Source organism: Haemorhous mexicanus, chromosome 8, assembly GCF_027477595.1.
Source record: "Haemorhous mexicanus isolate bHaeMex1 chromosome 8, bHaeMex1.pri, whole genome shotgun sequence".
In the NCBI taxonomy this organism is placed as follows: domain Eukaryota; kingdom Metazoa; phylum Chordata; class Aves; order Passeriformes; family Fringillidae; genus Haemorhous; species Haemorhous mexicanus.
The window spans coordinates 28,251,856-28,268,679 of NC_082348.1; the positions used below are offsets into that span (position 1 = coordinate 28,251,856).

The 16,824-nt window shown below is 40.2% G+C and overlaps 1 protein-coding gene across 2 annotated transcripts in view; it reads left to right on the forward strand.

Moving 5' to 3' along the window:
* HECW2 (HECT, C2 and WW domain containing E3 ubiquitin protein ligase 2) overlaps window positions 1–16,824 on the forward strand; it is a 148,805-nt gene that overhangs the window by 102,561 nt on the left and 29,420 nt on the right. For both annotated transcript variants that reach the window (XM_059853385.1, XM_059853386.1), the window contains 8 exons: window positions 568–663; window positions 3,017–3,167; window positions 3,528–3,631; window positions 6,704–6,828; window positions 7,438–7,623; window positions 11,985–12,119; window positions 14,929–15,031; window positions 16,046–16,142. In XM_059853385.1, coding sequence (XP_059709368.1) covers window positions 568–663; window positions 3,017–3,167; window positions 3,528–3,631; window positions 6,704–6,828; window positions 7,438–7,623; window positions 11,985–12,119; window positions 14,929–15,031; window positions 16,046–16,142 — 997 coding nt within the window. The remainder of the gene's footprint in view (window positions 1–567; window positions 664–3,016; window positions 3,168–3,527; window positions 3,632–6,703; window positions 6,829–7,437; window positions 7,624–11,984; window positions 12,120–14,928; window positions 15,032–16,045; window positions 16,143–16,824) is intronic.

Consider the following 16,824-nt stretch of genomic DNA (forward strand, 5'->3'; position numbering starts at 1 on the left):
TTCCAGATGCATCTTTTTCATAACATACCAAGGGCTATATATAAGCAATAATTTCCTCCCTTCATAAACAGGTTGTTGACTGGAAATAATAATTTTGGTGTTTATTTCAAATACTGTCAATATTTTACTGCATTTTCTAGACATTTGGGATGGGATGCTCTTTATTAGGTGTCAGGTTGCATCATGTTTTGCAATCAGTTTGGCCGCAGCAAGGAAGGACAGTGGACAGTCCCACCTCCCTCTCTTAGGGTTTCTGGGCCCAGGTGGAGCTTTGTCCTGGGATATGGTTCAGGCACAGGTTGTTTCCATGCCCTGACTTTGGCTGCTCACAGATGGATGCAGCACATCCCTGTGGTGATGTTTCCAGGACCAGGACATCCCAGAGGAATCACTTGCCTAGAACTATCAGCATAACTTATTTTGAGCCCAAGAAAAGATGACTGTTAGATATATCCTGAAATACCATAGTCCTGCAGAAGCTTTAACACAGCTTGCTCAGTTTAGAGGTAACTCTAGGGCTTCCCCACACTGACTGAAAAAAGCAATTTGTATGTGCTTTGATTCCAGGTTCTCCAGCCAATGGCCACCAGCCCCTGAGGTCCCTGCCTTCGGTGCGTCAGGACGTCAGCCGGTACCAGAGAGTGGACGAGGCTCTGCCACCAAGTGAGCTTCTCCATGCTTTAATTGGGGCATAAGCTGCCTGTGGCTGATTACTGAGAGTTCAGACATTTCCTTTTTTGAATGTGAGAACTGAGAATGAACAGCTGAGGAGGTGGAAGTGAGGAGTGGTGCTGGTAGGGTCCGGTGTTGTTGCTGTGGTAATTACACCTGGTGCACACAGACTTGCTGAGTGTCACTCTTGCAGAGACAGTGCTGCCTTTCCTGTGTGCACTGCACAGGGGCAGGGAGATGAGGGGATGGTGCTTGTGAGGCACTGTGAGCCATCAAGCACTCTGAAATCTCGGAATACTGCTTGGGTGGTAATGATTTACAAAGGAATATACAGCATCTTTCATATTTGCAGATTAACTTAAAGGTGTCTATGCTTTCCTTGCATTTTTTGAGGCAGAGTGAAGATTTTATATTAAAATAAACCTGGACATTAAGCAACAGTTAGATGAATTGTAATTTCTCTAATGCATATGAAAAAATGCATTGCTCTCAGTTATTGAACTTATTCATATGCTTAAACTTTGAGAAGTGAAAAATCTATTGAGAATTAGGTACTCAAAGAAAGGATCCCCCCCTCCCCCCCCTAAAAAAAGGTACACAGCTGATAGGCAAACATTGCTTTAAACCAAATATGAAAAAAAAAAAAGGAAATTCAGACCCACTGAAGTCTGTGGCAAAGCTCTGTTACTTTAAAGGAGTCAGGAATTAAGATATTTAGTGTAAATTGAACAAATCCTTATTTCCCAGTATGGTATGGGACTGTGTTTGCTCTGTAATTGGAGCAAGTAACTGGAAGGAGCCTGAAAGCAGAACACAGATAGAACTGTGTGTGCAAAGCCAGGATGATGATATGGTTGTGCTCCCTTGCTGGTTCTGTTATAATCAGATTAATCTTGTGTGCAAATCTTCGAGTTAATTAACTGCCACCCTATTATACCAGTTCTACATTTTACAAAACTGTGTCTGGGAGACAGATATTTCAGAAATGCACAGAGATAGCTGGTCCAGTTCTGTGGTTTCAGAAGAAAACTATACACTACAATAACTACTTGGAAAAACTGCTGAAATATTAATGGAAAAAGCTTTGGCCGTGTAGTATTTTAACATTTCTGCCATTTGCTGGGTTTCTGCATGGTCGTGCATGTCATGATGCATTTACACATCACCCCTTTACAGTCATGGCCCAATACAATCTTTGTGTAAATAAATAATTTGTTAATATAAATAAAGTCTACTAATCATTGCCTAGATTCAGTTTTCTTCTCCAAAGCTCTACTTTCAGATGTGTGACAGGTTTCATATTTTAATACTGAAAAATTAAGGAAAATATCAAGAATATGATTTTGAGCTCTAAACTGTAATTTCTTTTTAATTTGGGTTGCATTCAATTAGTTGTTTCACCAAAATTTGAAAGTAAGGAAGAAAAATATGTGTATTTCTTTCAGTCTTGTGTTAGGTCAGGTTAAACAAGAGAAAGAATTTAAACATTTATTTCTGCCTATAATGTGCAACAATATGCTCCAGTTCCTACATTCCTAGGGAAAAAATTAATAAAGCTGGATCATGAAACATTGATGAATGACAATTTTGCAATTCAGCAAGCTGTTTGTAACACATTTGACCAACAGTGACTTGATGGAATATAGCCTTATGTAGGAGCACAGCAGAAGACAGCCTTGTCCATCACAGCACTGATGCTGATGTTTTACTTTGGAAGCCATTGCCCAAGTGTTTAAACTTGTGTATTTTAAATTAAGTGCAGGAAGAAATGGATTTCTTCTGCAAGAGCATGTTACAGAAGTGGTGACTGTGTCAGAATTGGGCATAAACATGACAAGAAAAATCCCAACTTATTATACAGTGGTTTAGGGCTTGACAATTAAGCAGGATAATGAATTCACAAATGTGAACTGTTTAAAGGATTTTTTAAAATTTGTTTTGTTTTCCCCAGTGAACAAGTCTGTTCTTCCTGGAGTACTTGGGTGTTCTATTTTGTTTACAAACTCTGGTTTAAAACTTGAGTGTTTTTATTTTGTCAGCAGATACTACTTTCACTTAGTCTTGCAGTATAGCTCGTCTCATCTAGACACCTGCTGAGCTCTCAAAGACTGTTCTTCAACTGATGTGCTGAATGGTTTGCACGTTTTCTGTAGCTGCAGGTGTCTGAGAATCAGGCATGTCTGTTTCTGTATAGATGTGTGTTTTTTATATACATATGTCTATGTTGTAGTAGAAATTATTATTATAGGGACACTAGATGGGGTTATAAAAGTGACAGAGCTCAAACAAATCAATGAATAAGCCCCGAGCCCTCCACAGCTTACAGTATTTTATTGCTCCTTAGACTGGGAGGCTCGAATTGACAGCCACGGGCGGATTTTTTACGTGGACCACGTGAACAGGACAACAACATGGCAGCGCCCCACGGCTCCCCCAGCCCCCCAGATCCTGCAGAGATCCAACTCCATACAGCAGATGGAACAGCTCAATCGCCGGTAAGAGTTGCCCTTGGGGCTTCTCAGTTTTGTGTGCTTGCACAGCTGCACTCACCATTGCAAGGCTGAGCATGGAGACCAGGCCACAGCTGCTCCCACTGCTGGCCTTGGGTGGTTATTGTTGTGGGGATGTTGCCTTTAGTTCCAGGACTTTTGTGTTCCACCTGTGATCTTCAGCTACCTGACCAAAAATAATACATCTGAGGATGGTTGTCAGAAATTCAAAAGGCTATTAATGCAGAAACCAGAGGTCAATATATATTAACCTGTATGGCATAAAATATGGGCAGGCTCCCTCCGAGCCAGAATTGGGTCATAGTTACCATGTACTATATGTAAAGTCCAGTTTTCCAACCCTAGGTACCAGAGCATCCGAAGAACAATGACAAATGACAGGCCTGAAGAGCACACAAATGCTGTGGATGGAGCTGCAGAGGAAGCTGAATTTCACCATTCTAATTCAGGTTAAAAAAATTAATTTTTTACCCTTTCTCCAAAGAAGGGAGCACTTATCTCATAGATGATTTAATGAGAGTACATGAGGCAAACCCTAACTTCTTCTTCTGAAAGTCTGTGTGAAAATGAAGCCATTTGTTTTCAATTCTGTCTAGTTTTGAAGGTTATGACTCAGCCTGCTCAATATGCTGAAGAGAAGATCGTGAGATTCAGAGCACTTTTCTGTCAGTACCAGACTGGTTTAGAGAGCAGGACACTTGCAGTGAAAAAAAATACAAAATTGCGTGATCTGGCTTACAAATATTTTGACTCTGCTAATGCAGTTTGAAATAGTAGAATGTAGAACTAGAAAGGGCTTCAGACAGTCATTGACTGCATCTCTAGATAAATTGGATGAGCTGTTCCTAGGCCATGCTTGCCAAATACTGTCTCATGAGTTCTTATATTCTCCACTTGAGGGACATTCTTTAACTTTTTTAGACAGTCTTCTTATTATATCATTATTCTTATAACATGCCCTTAAATCCATTGCTTCCTAGTCTTTCCTTGAGACTCCTGGGTTTAGGTCTCAGATTACTTTTTTGGCCTACTCAGGATTGTCTTGAGTTGGTCTCCAGCTTCTGAGGAATACTTCATAAAATCAAATAAAGCTATGACTCTGCTGTACTGAAGAGGTTGTGGAAGTGTCTTAGATAAAACACTCCTTGTACATTACTGCAGAAGGTTTTGTTTTGGGTTTTTTTATTTATTTGTTTGTTTTTTTTTTTCTTTTTACTAGTTTGACACTAACCAGTGTTCAGTCTTTGATCTGCTAAAATCAGGTCCTGGTCTTTGGCACAAATGTCTGTTTTCATCTGGTCTTTGTGAGTTGATTATTCCTACTGGCACACAGATCTTTGCACTTTTCTAATGTGCCCCTGTGGTTTGAATCTTGTCCATTCTGCTGTCCAAGTACTGCAGAATCTCCTAATTGGAACAAGTTTTTTCTCCCCTATCCAGTCATTAGTAGGATTAATGAGTAGGAACAGAGCCAGAGATCTTAGTAAAACATCTTGGTGGACTCTTATAGCATTATCCCATTCCTTCTGAGAACTCCTTCAGACCTCTGAAAGAGCCACCAGTGTCTCAGTGATTGCTCCACCTTATTTCCTAACTGTTAGAGTGCATGTCACCTGACCTGAAGGCTTTGAAAACCTTAAATTTGCACCACGATCTTTAACCTGCTCTCTCTCACCTCCATTTTTTCATTCTTCTGATAGTCTGTCCAGTGTTACCCTTTGGAGTGAAGGTAGGAAGAAAGACCTTTGTTTAGGCTTCTGAACATCATTACTTTTTTTCTTTTCACTAAGCAGTTCTCTCCTTGGTCATCTTCCTACTAAAAAGTTTACTAACATGATGATAAAGCTTTTTATCCATCCAGTTCCTTGCACAGCTGTGTGGTGTCCTGTGCTTTGGCTTTGGCTCTAGATGCTCTTGATGTACTCTTTTAAGTCTCTCCTAAATTAATCTGATATGCAAGCAGTGTCACCCTTTTTTGAGTTTCAGCTCATTATAGAACTTGAGATTTACCCAAGTGTTCCCTTTTATTACTTGTAGACTTCACTTGTGTTGAAGCTGTTTCCTTTTCTACCTTTGTGCTTGTGCAGCCAGATGGTTTGTGCTGTGCACAAGTTAAGCAAATTCAGGCCAAACCCTAACCAGCAAATTCAGCTGAATAAACTTTTCATAAACCAAATTCATAAGCCTCAAACTGCAATAAAAACCCACCTGGTGACCCATTCTGGTTTCCAGTTTGCCCAGGCTATGACAGAGGACTTACCTGCTGCATGTCACAGCATCTTCCAGGGTGTGAGAGTTGCTGGTGTACACCCAAGTTTTGTACCAGTACAGAGTTCACACAGAACTTCAGTGAGTGTCTGCAAGACACTCCCAGCCCAAGTATTCAGGCACAGCTTCAGGAGCCTTTGTGCCACTCTGCCTTTGCCCTGTTCATGATGTGTTCCATGTGGGACAGCTTGAAGTCTATTGTTTAAGTAGTGTTTCTAAAAACCTTCTTGTTTATTTATTTTACCAGTTTTCCTCCTACTTCCTGGTTTCCTCTAATGTGTATATTTTATTTTCTCCATTCCCTTTACTTAGAATTTTACCTTTGTTATTTTCCTTTTCTTTTGTTATTTCTTCTTACTTTTCCCTCAGTTTAGAGTCTCATTCACTACCTTTCTCCTTGCTCTGCTGGTGTGTTATGATCTTTTATATCTGTGGTCTACATGACTAATGTTTATTTGATGGAGAAGTGTGCACATACTGCAAGGTGTAGAAAAGAAAGAAGCTGAAATGTAGATGGCAGCACACATTTTAGTGTAGTGTCACTGAAGACCAAATCTGAACCTGCAGTTTTTCATTTACATTAAAAATACTCCTCCAAAGGTCTACAAAGAGAACTGGGGGCAACAGTGTTCACATTGTAGCAAATACCACTCAATATTTTTTCACTTCCTTCCTGCTACTGAAGAAAAATCAGGGCACTTCTGTAGTTGCTAGGAGAAGACACAAATGTTTATTGGAAGTTGAAACTTGAAAGGTACTTCCTTGGCAACCTACTTCTTACTTACATAAGCTGCTTCAATACTGTATCAAGACTGGGTCTGTGGTAATGGCAGATTTATTGTTTGTTTTTTAAGAAGGAATGAAATATTTATAATTGTACAATGACTTTTAAAAAATAACTTACCTGCATACAGCTACAGTATAGCAGTGCAGACATGTCCAGGGGACTTCATTGCATCTTATATAGAAGCACAAACTTGGTAACCCAAATAATGGAATGTGAGGTTTTTTTTAATGGTTTTTTACCAAAAGCCACAGGTAAATGTTACTAATCTAAGATTGTAATATTTTCAGAAACTTCAGTGTTATGTTAGAAGAAATTTGGGTACCCTTATGTGGACAATCCTCAGTAAATATGCAATAGCTGTCTACTTAAAGCTTTCCTTGCTTGTGGGATTCACATTGAAGTAGTTGTTTGCAGGGATGCTTTGGTAATAACTGCTGGAAATCTTTGACATTTACTTTGCTCTTAGATTTTCGAAGAGAGAATGTGCTGCCTCACTCTACCTCCAGATCCAGACTTACTTTATTGCTCCAGTCTCCCCCTGTGAAATTCCTTATCAGCCCAGAGTTCTTTACAGTGCTGCATTCTAACCCTGTGAGTATGGTGGCTACAGCTCAAAGGCTTTCATAAATACATGCTGATAAATGCAGCTGTTTTGGGTACAAAGACACTGCTCAGTGTTTGATGATAAGATACTGGTAGTACATAGGGAGGCTAGATTCACTCATCATTATCCCCTGAAATTATTGGGCTATCAGGGCCATCATAGCTCTGCATGATAGCAATTTTTATTTTCCACTCGATTCTTCATTGTTATGATACAAAATTATTTGTTTATGGAAGCAGTAGCTTTCTTACTGTGCTTTGCACAGGGTGAGACACAATTCTGGCAAAGTCCTTGCTGCTTAATGGCAATATTTGTTTCCCCCAGATTGCCTGGTTTATATCAAAGTATGTTAGAGGTCACACTGAACAAAAACCCCATATTAATATATATCTTCTCCTTTTCTGCCTGTTCTTCAGTGCTTCTTTTTGCATAGGTTCCCCCCCAGCGTTTCTTTGTGTAAAGGGATTTATAGTGTAAGGAGAAGCAATTGGAGGAGTAACTCTCCTTCTGCAGGCCCACTTTGAGTGAACAGCGTTGTCTTTAGTGGCCAGAGCAGTTTTCTCTTTGCAGAGCCTTTGCTGTTGTGTGTTTTTCAGAGTGCCTACCGCATGTTTACAAACAACACGTGTCTGAAGCACATGATCACCAAAGTCCGGCGCGACACCCACCACTTTGAGCGCTACCAGCACAACCGCGATCTGGTGGGCTTCCTCAACATGTTTGCCAACAAACAGCTGGAGCTGCCCAGGGGCTGGGAGATGAAACACGACCATCAGGGCAAGGTAACTCCACAGGGCTAAGAAGGCCTCGTGTTCATCAGTTTCTCAGGTCAAATGGATGTGCTTGAGGTAAAAAGGATGGTCTGGGACAGCTCTGGGGAGGATCACTCTGGTGGCTGTGTTTTGCTTAGAAGGAAAGAGATGGTACCTTCCTTAAGAGGTATTAGAGATCTTAAATACTTGCAAGTCTCACTGATTTTTTTAAATGGGTATCAATTTTCAATTTCCTAAAATAATATTTTGATATTGTTTTCACAGTTGTAATGTGAATTTTAATGTAACTTTAAGCTAGTGCATCCTCAGTATCTGGAATGTTATATTTTGTGTAGACAGCAGGAGGATTAAAAGTAGACTGTGATTAGCATGTGAGGAAGTGATAAGGCTTATCAGTTTATTAGGATTACTGGCATATTTAGCTTCTTGATTCTTACATTTATCACTCTCAATGTGGTTAGCTGTGAGAGTCCATATAAATAATGATCTTGATGCTTGGAAAGATTAGACAATTTTAATCTAAAGGGTAAAATACTTGAGGGTTGTTTCCTAGATTTTTTTTAACTCTGAAAAGCATTTTGTTTTTTCATTAGACACACGATTAGGAATGTGAAATTCTACAAACATTGTTCTTTGCCTCACTGTTTTCTGTTTTACGTCATTCTTGTTCTGTTAAGTTTTTCTGAGCCCAGTTTTCTCCTGAAGAATAGGGCAATTTTCAATTTTCTTTAATATGTACTCCATAGAGGGAATTAGACCTTTGGATTTCTGGGTTGGTATTCAGTAATAGCAATGCTACCACAATATTAATCAATAAGAGGAAGCACTGAATGAATTCCTACTGGGCTTTCTTCACTTTGAATTAGTCTTAGTATTGCTCATTTTCATCATGTTGAATTGTGTGTGTCACAAGTGCCTCTTGTGGGCAGTGGAAAAGCCTATTTAGCACTCAAGAGAGACCATGGCCAGTACATGGCAACACCAGTGCTCGGGGAGACAAAACTGAAACTGGACCTGCCTTTATTAAAGCATAAAGCTAAAGAGAAGGGAGTAGAACTTAGCCATAACACAATATACAGTTATGTTTCCTTTCCTTAACTACTCCTCCCTGCTGAGAAGAGGTTTTCCTTTATTTTTTCAAGTCTATCACAGTGAGAGCTTGGTGCTCTTGCTCATGAGGCACAGTGATGGTTCTGGCCCTGGTGCAATGCTGAGTAGTGATTTCATTCCCCTATGGCAGGGTGGTGCTGCTTGCCTGTCCTCTTCATGGGCTGTCTTCTCTGATCAGCTGGGGACTGCCCACCTCTGAACTCCCTCCAGAGCTGCACAGCAAAACCCAGCTCCTCTCTGGCTCCTCTGTGTATCTTCCCTGCAGGAGATAATATCATGAAAGGTCTGGTGTGACTACGGTGTAGTTTCTAATGGGGCATTACAGATGATCCTTCACCAGTCACTGACCACAGGGAGGCAGAAAGCCATTGGAAATTGTGGCAGCAGGAAGCATTATATAGGCTTAATAGGCCCCTGAGCTCAGCTTTGAGGTTCTGCCTTGCTGTGTCCATGTGCATGCACACAGACATTGTGCAGATAATGCATTTGTGCAGTGTGTGTAAGCACATGTCTCTATTTTAAAGCCAGATACAAGGCTTTGTGCTTTTTCATTAGAACTCTGCAAGATGTGCAAATACATTACAGCACATTTTTGGTTTTTCTCTCTACAATTAAAGAAATCATAGTAATTGATTACTGAAGTCTTCAATAGAAAGAAAAGGTATTTTAGCAAGCTTCATAGATATTAACTGGAAGAATAACTAGGGCAACTATTCATGTTTAATGGGCTAAATATAGTTTTGGCACTACCTATTTTATGTCAGTCTCTTCAAGCATTGTAGATTTATGGATTATAGCTAGGCAGGAGTTATGAGAGGAATTTTTTTGAAAGGAGATTGTGAACCACAGTGTATTTTGAGCTGTGTGCCAGTGTCCAGATTAGCCCAAGGCATTGAAGCTCCAATGGCTATCTTCACCAAAGCATCAATGCTAATTGATGCTTTGTTTTAAAGTAGGCTACTACGAGCTGGCCTGCAACTATACATATTTAATAAGATATTCTTGTCTTTATCTTCATGTCTGAACTGAGTTGTTATTTAACTAGAATGCTGTGGAACACTTCATGTAATACTAGAGTGGTGCATTAGCTCAGAACGGAATGGTGCAGCCCTAGGGGGTACTACCTCCTTTATTGAATCAGGAGTTTTTTATAGGTGATTTACAGTATGGTGTTGACTTAATAAAATCAACCTGTGTTTTGTTGAAAGTGCTTTACATCTTGTAAATGTACACAAAGTAGATAAAACAGAAGAAGGACTTACAAAAACCCCAAACCACCCACTTGGTAGTAAGGTAGGTAGATCTTACCAATCAGGAGAAAAAAAATTCAGAAAGACTGACCGTGTTCCAGCAGTCTCTTCCAGTCATCTGCCAGGCCCCAAATAGAAATTTCATTATGGTTTTCATTCTTTCTCACTGGTTTTTTATTCTCTGATCTGTATATACTTACACTGCAGGGTGGCATAGTTGTTTGTCAAGGTAAGCAAGTGCTACATCAGGCTCAAATGTAGCAATTAACATTTCATTTATTGACACTTTAACAAAACACTTTACAGTGTTGAGCTGTGAAACAGTTTCACTTGCATATCTGTGACTATGTCAGATGGTCAGAACAGGGTTCTCAAGTGATGGGATTCCTTCCTTGTTAGGCACAAGCTACAGGTATATGATTGCTCTTGGGGCTATAGGAGGCTTGGTGCTCTTTTCTGGAGCACTTTTAGGGTTCTGCAACTGTGGTGTCTCTCCATATGCTTCTCCTTCCTTGGGAAATGGAAGGATGAACATTTTCTCCCACTGCAGTCCATAATGGCATTTAGTTGCTGTATAGCATGGCACACTGGTTTGTCTGCCTACCTTCACAGCAGTCAGAAGAACTGCATTTGCTCTGGTCTGGCTTTCCCAGTCTGAAACAATGATTCCATGAATACTAGAAGCTGGTGTTGCTGCCAGAAAAGTGGTTCTGCTCTCCTCTCCTCTCATCCCTGGTGAGCTGACTGAGGTTAGAGGAGCCAGCAGGGAGAGAGTAATTTTAGCCTGGACCAGAGCCCCTGATGGGTTCACTGCATGGCTACACAAACACTTGTGCCAGCAAGGCAGGAAGGGCACACAGGGGATGAAACAAGTGGTCAGGAGGGAGAAAGATGAGAATGTTGCTTCTGCTGACACCACAGGAATAAATTGTTTGTGGAACTGTGGTTGAAGTACCTCACTGGTAGCCAAACACAGAGTCCCTGACCACCACTCTGCTGGTCCAGATTTTTTGATTCCTCAAACCAGATGTCACTTTCCTGTAATTCTCCTGCTCAAAAGTTAGATTTTTTTTTTTGCCACTTCCACATGTTTCCAGTATTGTGACAGAAAACATGGAGTGTGTTGAAATAGAATAGTGCGGGTTTCCAAGTGCAACCCAGTGCTACAAAAAGTTTAAATTTTGGGGCTTAGAAACCTTTTTGGCTCACATTGGGTAGAATTGTAGGAAGCTTTAATTTTCCAGGATACATGTCCCTGTGACCTTGTTTTCAGCAAATGGTTGACTGGCCAGTATGTGGTTGTTCTCATCAACTGCCTGATTTTTTTTTTTTTTTTTTTTTTTTTTTTTTTTTTTGTTGCCATCATTTTGTGTTGTTGGTTGACCTTTCTTTTCGGCTTTCAGAGGTCTTTTTTTTTGCTGTTTGGGAAGGTGCTTTAGGTTTGGGGATTTTTTGCATTTTGTTTTGGTTTTTAGAAAAAGAGGTCAGTGAACTTAGAATAGTTGTAGCAGAAATACGGCAAAAATGCCTGTTGGTCTGTAATCATAGTTCATCACTGGATGCAAGCATACACTTGACATCCATACAGCCAATTGTGTTCATAATTATATGGTAAATAATTCACAAAAGGTAGTGGGTTTGCCACTTAATGACACCTTTTTAGATGCTTATAAGGGAATGAAAAGGAGAATATACCAGGATTACTTTTATTAACTATTCAAGTCTTCTCTTCTTGACAGTCATAATAAGGCTTCCCACTTCTGATGCTTGTCAGATGAGAATTTCAAAGGACTTTATAGACACGAACAAAGTAAGGCATAAAACAATTCATCCCTTCGGGTGGGAGGGGAAAGTGTTGTCCTCCTTCTGCAGAAGGGAAATGGAAGCCACAGTAACAGATTTTCCACAGCTCCACCTGATCAAATGAAACCTGGATCCTCAACAGGCCTCCACCTCAGACATAATGAGCAAAAGAAGTGCTGATGAGTTCTGTCTCTGGGTCCTTGGCAGGCTTTCTTTGTGGACCACAACTCGCGCACCACGACGTTCATCGACCCGCGGCTGCCCTTGCAGAGCAGCAGGCCCACCAGCGCCCTGGTCCACCGGCAGCACCTGACCCGGCAGCGCAGCCACAGTGCTGGGGAGGTGAGTGGGGTCTGGCCTCCTCCTCCTGGGGAGCACCACCATCCCCTCCCACATCATTCCATGCAGGGAGGAGCATGATCCTTCTGTAACAGGGCACCAGTCATCTGTAAGGATTTACTGTTTTTTCTGCCAGCCTAAAAGCCTTTAAAAGCTTTTAACATGTATGAATTCAGAGGAGAAATGAGTCTAACATGAGTTTTTCTTATTTGGAATTCGCAGTAACCCCACTTAACCACAGGAGAGCATCTGATTACAGATTACTGATCCCTGTATCCAGTCTTTCACTGACAAAATGTGCATTGTCTAGCGTGGTGTCTGCCAAGTGTGCTCATACATAACTGTGCAAAATAAAAGGGGGGGAAAGATGCATATGTGACTGTACATCTAGTTCTGCAGCCTCCCCGTGAAGTGTAAAAAAATCATACCACATACAGCTTTTATCAGACTGCTATATGCCTTTGAATCTATATTTAATCTCTACTTTCTGATCAGAAGTACATGGAAAACACTATTTTGTTGTTTTGTCGTTGTGCACCATTTTCACTGGCAGTCCCCATAGTGTTGTTGTCACTTCCTTATACTTGTAACCTTGTGTATGGGCAGTGTACTTTATTTAAAAACTGTACTTTATTTAAAAACCTCCACGCTGTTGGCTGTAGGTTGTCATTTCAGGAGAGGGCTATTCCATGCCAGCAATTAAACATAATACAATTCAGAATAGCAAGAGAAATTATCTGATTTATCCTTTTCTTAGCTCAGTCTTGTGGCAGATGAAGGTCTGCCAGGCCTCTGTTTCAGAGCAAACCATGAAACTTGTCTGCCATTTATCTAACAGAGCTTCCACTGAGCTGCAGCGAGTGCCACAGCACTGGCTGCATATCTTGTCACATCCTGTGTGAACAGGGTTTAGTCAGGTCCCTCCAGCATCAGAAATATTTTGCAAATGGTTTTAAACATAATTTTCCACCAGTTTGGTGATGTTGTGTAGAAGGCAAGAAGCTAAATACCTTCATATAGCTATTCAGATCTTGAACAGGGTAAAGCAAGTATTTCTGTTTGATTTGTAGCAGAGCAGAATTTTTTTTCCTTCACTTTACCCAATATGCACCCAAGTTCTTTCTTTAAGCAGCATCCAGTAGCTCTGCACTTAAAACAGGTATTTGTGCCAACCATGCTCCTGAAATTGTCAATGCTGCAAAACAAGTGTAATTTATCCAACAAGAAATGATCACATATATTTCATTATCTGTCAGAATTTCTCACTCCATCTAGATACATGAAATTCCTTAAATCATGTTTCTATATGCAATTTTAGAAGCGTTTCCTTGATATTGTTACAATTGTTACTTGAATTAATTCCAGGTATAATTCCAGGTAGGAATCTCAAGCATAGCAATTCCATCCAGTATTACCATTCTAGTATTAATGGTGCAATGATGTTCTTTTTACATGTGTATGAACCTGAACACCTGTTTTTCCCCTGCACTTTAGGGCTTATGTGTTGCATATTGCATATTTGCAATTTTTTTCCTATTTTTAAGCTATTGCATAAAGGAACTGTACGTTATTGCAAAAGATGAGTACTTAATTAAAAAAAAATCAAAATACTTTCTTTGGCTTTAACTTGCCATGAACTTTGATGTTTTGAGGCCTCTGACCCAGTTTTTACAGAGATGTTGTAAAGCAAACATGAACCAGTGTAAGGAATGCCTTTTTAGCTAAAGCTGGACTGCAGTGTGAAGCTGGAGCTAATAATAATGGCATTCCTTTTCCAGCACATTGCCAAACAGGAAATAATTCTTCATTTTTCTGAAAGAATATTATGAGAGAGCAGAAAGGTCTTGGGAGATATCTTGGGACTTTTGCTGCTTTGTGATTTCGGAGATTGGATTCAAAAGCAACCTTTTATAATTATTTGATCTTTTGCAGTTAGATGGTTTAGAGATCTTTGAAGCTTGGGGGGGCAGTTCAAATGCTAACCATTACATGTAGGCAGATAAATGGAGAAGTAAACAAAGAGGTCCAGCAGGAAGAAAAAGAGGTTGAGCAAATGTTTTATAGAGATAAAATACTGAATACTGAGAAATATCTGAAACCTCTTGATGTCGTTAACTACAGCAGTTGCCCTGACATAACAAATGCCTCTAAGAACAATTTTATATTGTGGTTCTACCCTAAAAATTGTTCACATGCAATTTTTTTAAGTCCTGAAGGTGAATACAAGAAAAACAAAACAGTGTTTCTGAATTACTCTAGGAGCCATGTTTTTACCAATTTTGGATTTGTTTGCCTTGCCTGAATGTGAACTCACTTCTTTGTTCTTCTTTGAGGCTTCAGCCACAAACTTTTTTCCACTTCAAATTTAAGGAAACTGCATTCATGTACAGAGGTAATAGAGGTGCTAATGAAGGAGCAGAATTTGGTTTCCAGAATGTTTCATGTAAATAAAGATGTCCATTAATTACAAAAGACAAAATTAAATTACAAAATTTAAAAAGGTATCCCAGTTTTAATTTTTTGGTCTCTTTTCAGAATGGAACTGTTTTTTAAAAACAGCAGTAAATTTTGCATTAGTTTTGGTTCTTCCTATTAATGGGCCCAGTATGCTAAATAATGTTTTGCTAGTACCTGTCCTAGCAGCACAGCTGCTTCCTGCAGCAGTGGTTACTGGGGATGGTGATCAAGCAAAGCCTTGATGCACTAGGTGCATCAAAGATGCTTGCTTCTAAGCCATATAAATTCTCACTTTTCTGTACCTGAGTGCTTGTGCTGGCACAGAGCCTCACTGTGGTTGCTTGCACGTTTGCAGGTTGGAGAGGACTCCCGCCATTCAGGACCCCCAGTTTTGCCAAGACCATCCAGCACATTTAACACAGTCAGCAGAGCTCAGTACCAGGACGTGGTTCCAGTGGGTATGTCAGCACCCAGCCTCTGCTCAGACTTCTCCATCACTGAGGGCTCATGGCAGTGTGCACTGCTGGGGTTTCCAGTCACTTGGGATGGCTGGAAGTTGTCATTTGTTATGATCCTTCTGTCCATCAGCATTTCCCCACTGTTCAGTTGGAGCTTTCAGAGCTGGAAGTGTGCAGAACCAAATAACTGGTGTATTTTACCTTCCTAGCTCACATACTCTGTGTGCTCACAGGATGAACTGAAGCCAGGGAGTCAGATTGGATCCTAATTGGACTCCATGTATTCCCAGGGATTTTTAACTTTTCCCCACCCCCAGCTTCTGAGCATCTGTTTTGGCAGGATTACAGAAAGTGTTAATCAGCTTGGAATTAGCCATTAGCTTAACTTCTGTTCTCAGTTACAGACACACAGAGTTACTGACTTCTGTGCCACCACATACTGAATGCAGCTTGTTAAATCTAACAGCTGTCACATTGTGCTAAATCAAGATAAATTAATCCGATTAACTCTAACTGGCTTTTTGTACTGTGGCATGTTTACTTGAAAACCTCTGCCCATTTAAATCCTCCCCCTTGCCATGGACATGGTGTGCATGCTTCACAGGCTCAGCCATTAATGAGGATTTGATATGGGTGTTTCCAATGGCTGCTTTATGTTTGGGAATAGATGCAGCGAAAACCAAGGTCCCTGCAATTTTATACTAACAATAAATATTCTGCTTTGACCTTAGCTAAGAGTGTGAGTGCTAAAATATAACAGAAATTACTAACAGAATTAGCTGCTAGCAGTGGAAAGGATATGTCACAATGAGATTCAGTTCATAGTCATAAGAAGTGTGTTCCTTAAAAGACAATAGAATTGGTAGCCTAACATAAAAAAATATCAACCCAGTACTTCTAAACTTAAAACAGTGAAGGTGAAGTATGTCATGATTGTTGAAGACTTAAAAGAAATGTCACCCTTTGTTTTGGGATCTCCTTGCTTCAGCATGATTTTTTTGTTAATGTTTTCAGCTTACAATGACAAGATAGTTGCATTTCTGCGGCAGCCCAATATCTTTGAAATTCTACAAGAGCGCCAGCCAGATCTTACCAGGAATCATTCACTCAGGTAAGAAAATTAGTGAAGTTTGCTATTCCCCTTTCAGAAAAAAATGCTAATTACAGTTAGCTACTTTCATTAATTAACAGTGGAACATAACAGAATGTAGACTTCAGGGGACTTCAAACATATTCATAAAGCTGTGGGAAATAGTTCTTTACTGTATTTCTGTGCAACAGGCTACTCTGACAAGGTTGAGGAGAACAGAGGTAATGTTTAATTATCAAATAAAGATACCTACAAGAAAATGTTTGGAACAACTGGCATAAGAGATTTGCTGATGTCTTCCTAATGTGCCAAGACAGCTGGATGGCACAGCAAATGTGCCCATTCATTCAGCTGGGAGCATGAGGCAGAATGGCATTTGGATTTGTCCTTATCTTTGCAAAGCACATTTACAGAAAGGCTGTCCTGACCGCGTGACATCTGGAGGTAATTTTACCTCAGTCTGAATTTTTTATGTCTCTCCAAAATTTACAAAATGGGATATCTGCAGATTTTTGCACAGTGCAACAAGATCTGAGGAAGGATGATCTTTGTCATGGGGTTGTTGTAACTCCCTCATATGTTTAGATTTGGAAATGGAAACACCAGCAACTTGGATAGTAGTGACCAGAACTGAAATGAATGTATCTGTTCTTGCCTGGACACTATATTTAAAACCTTGGTTTGATTGTTGGCAGTGTCTCTC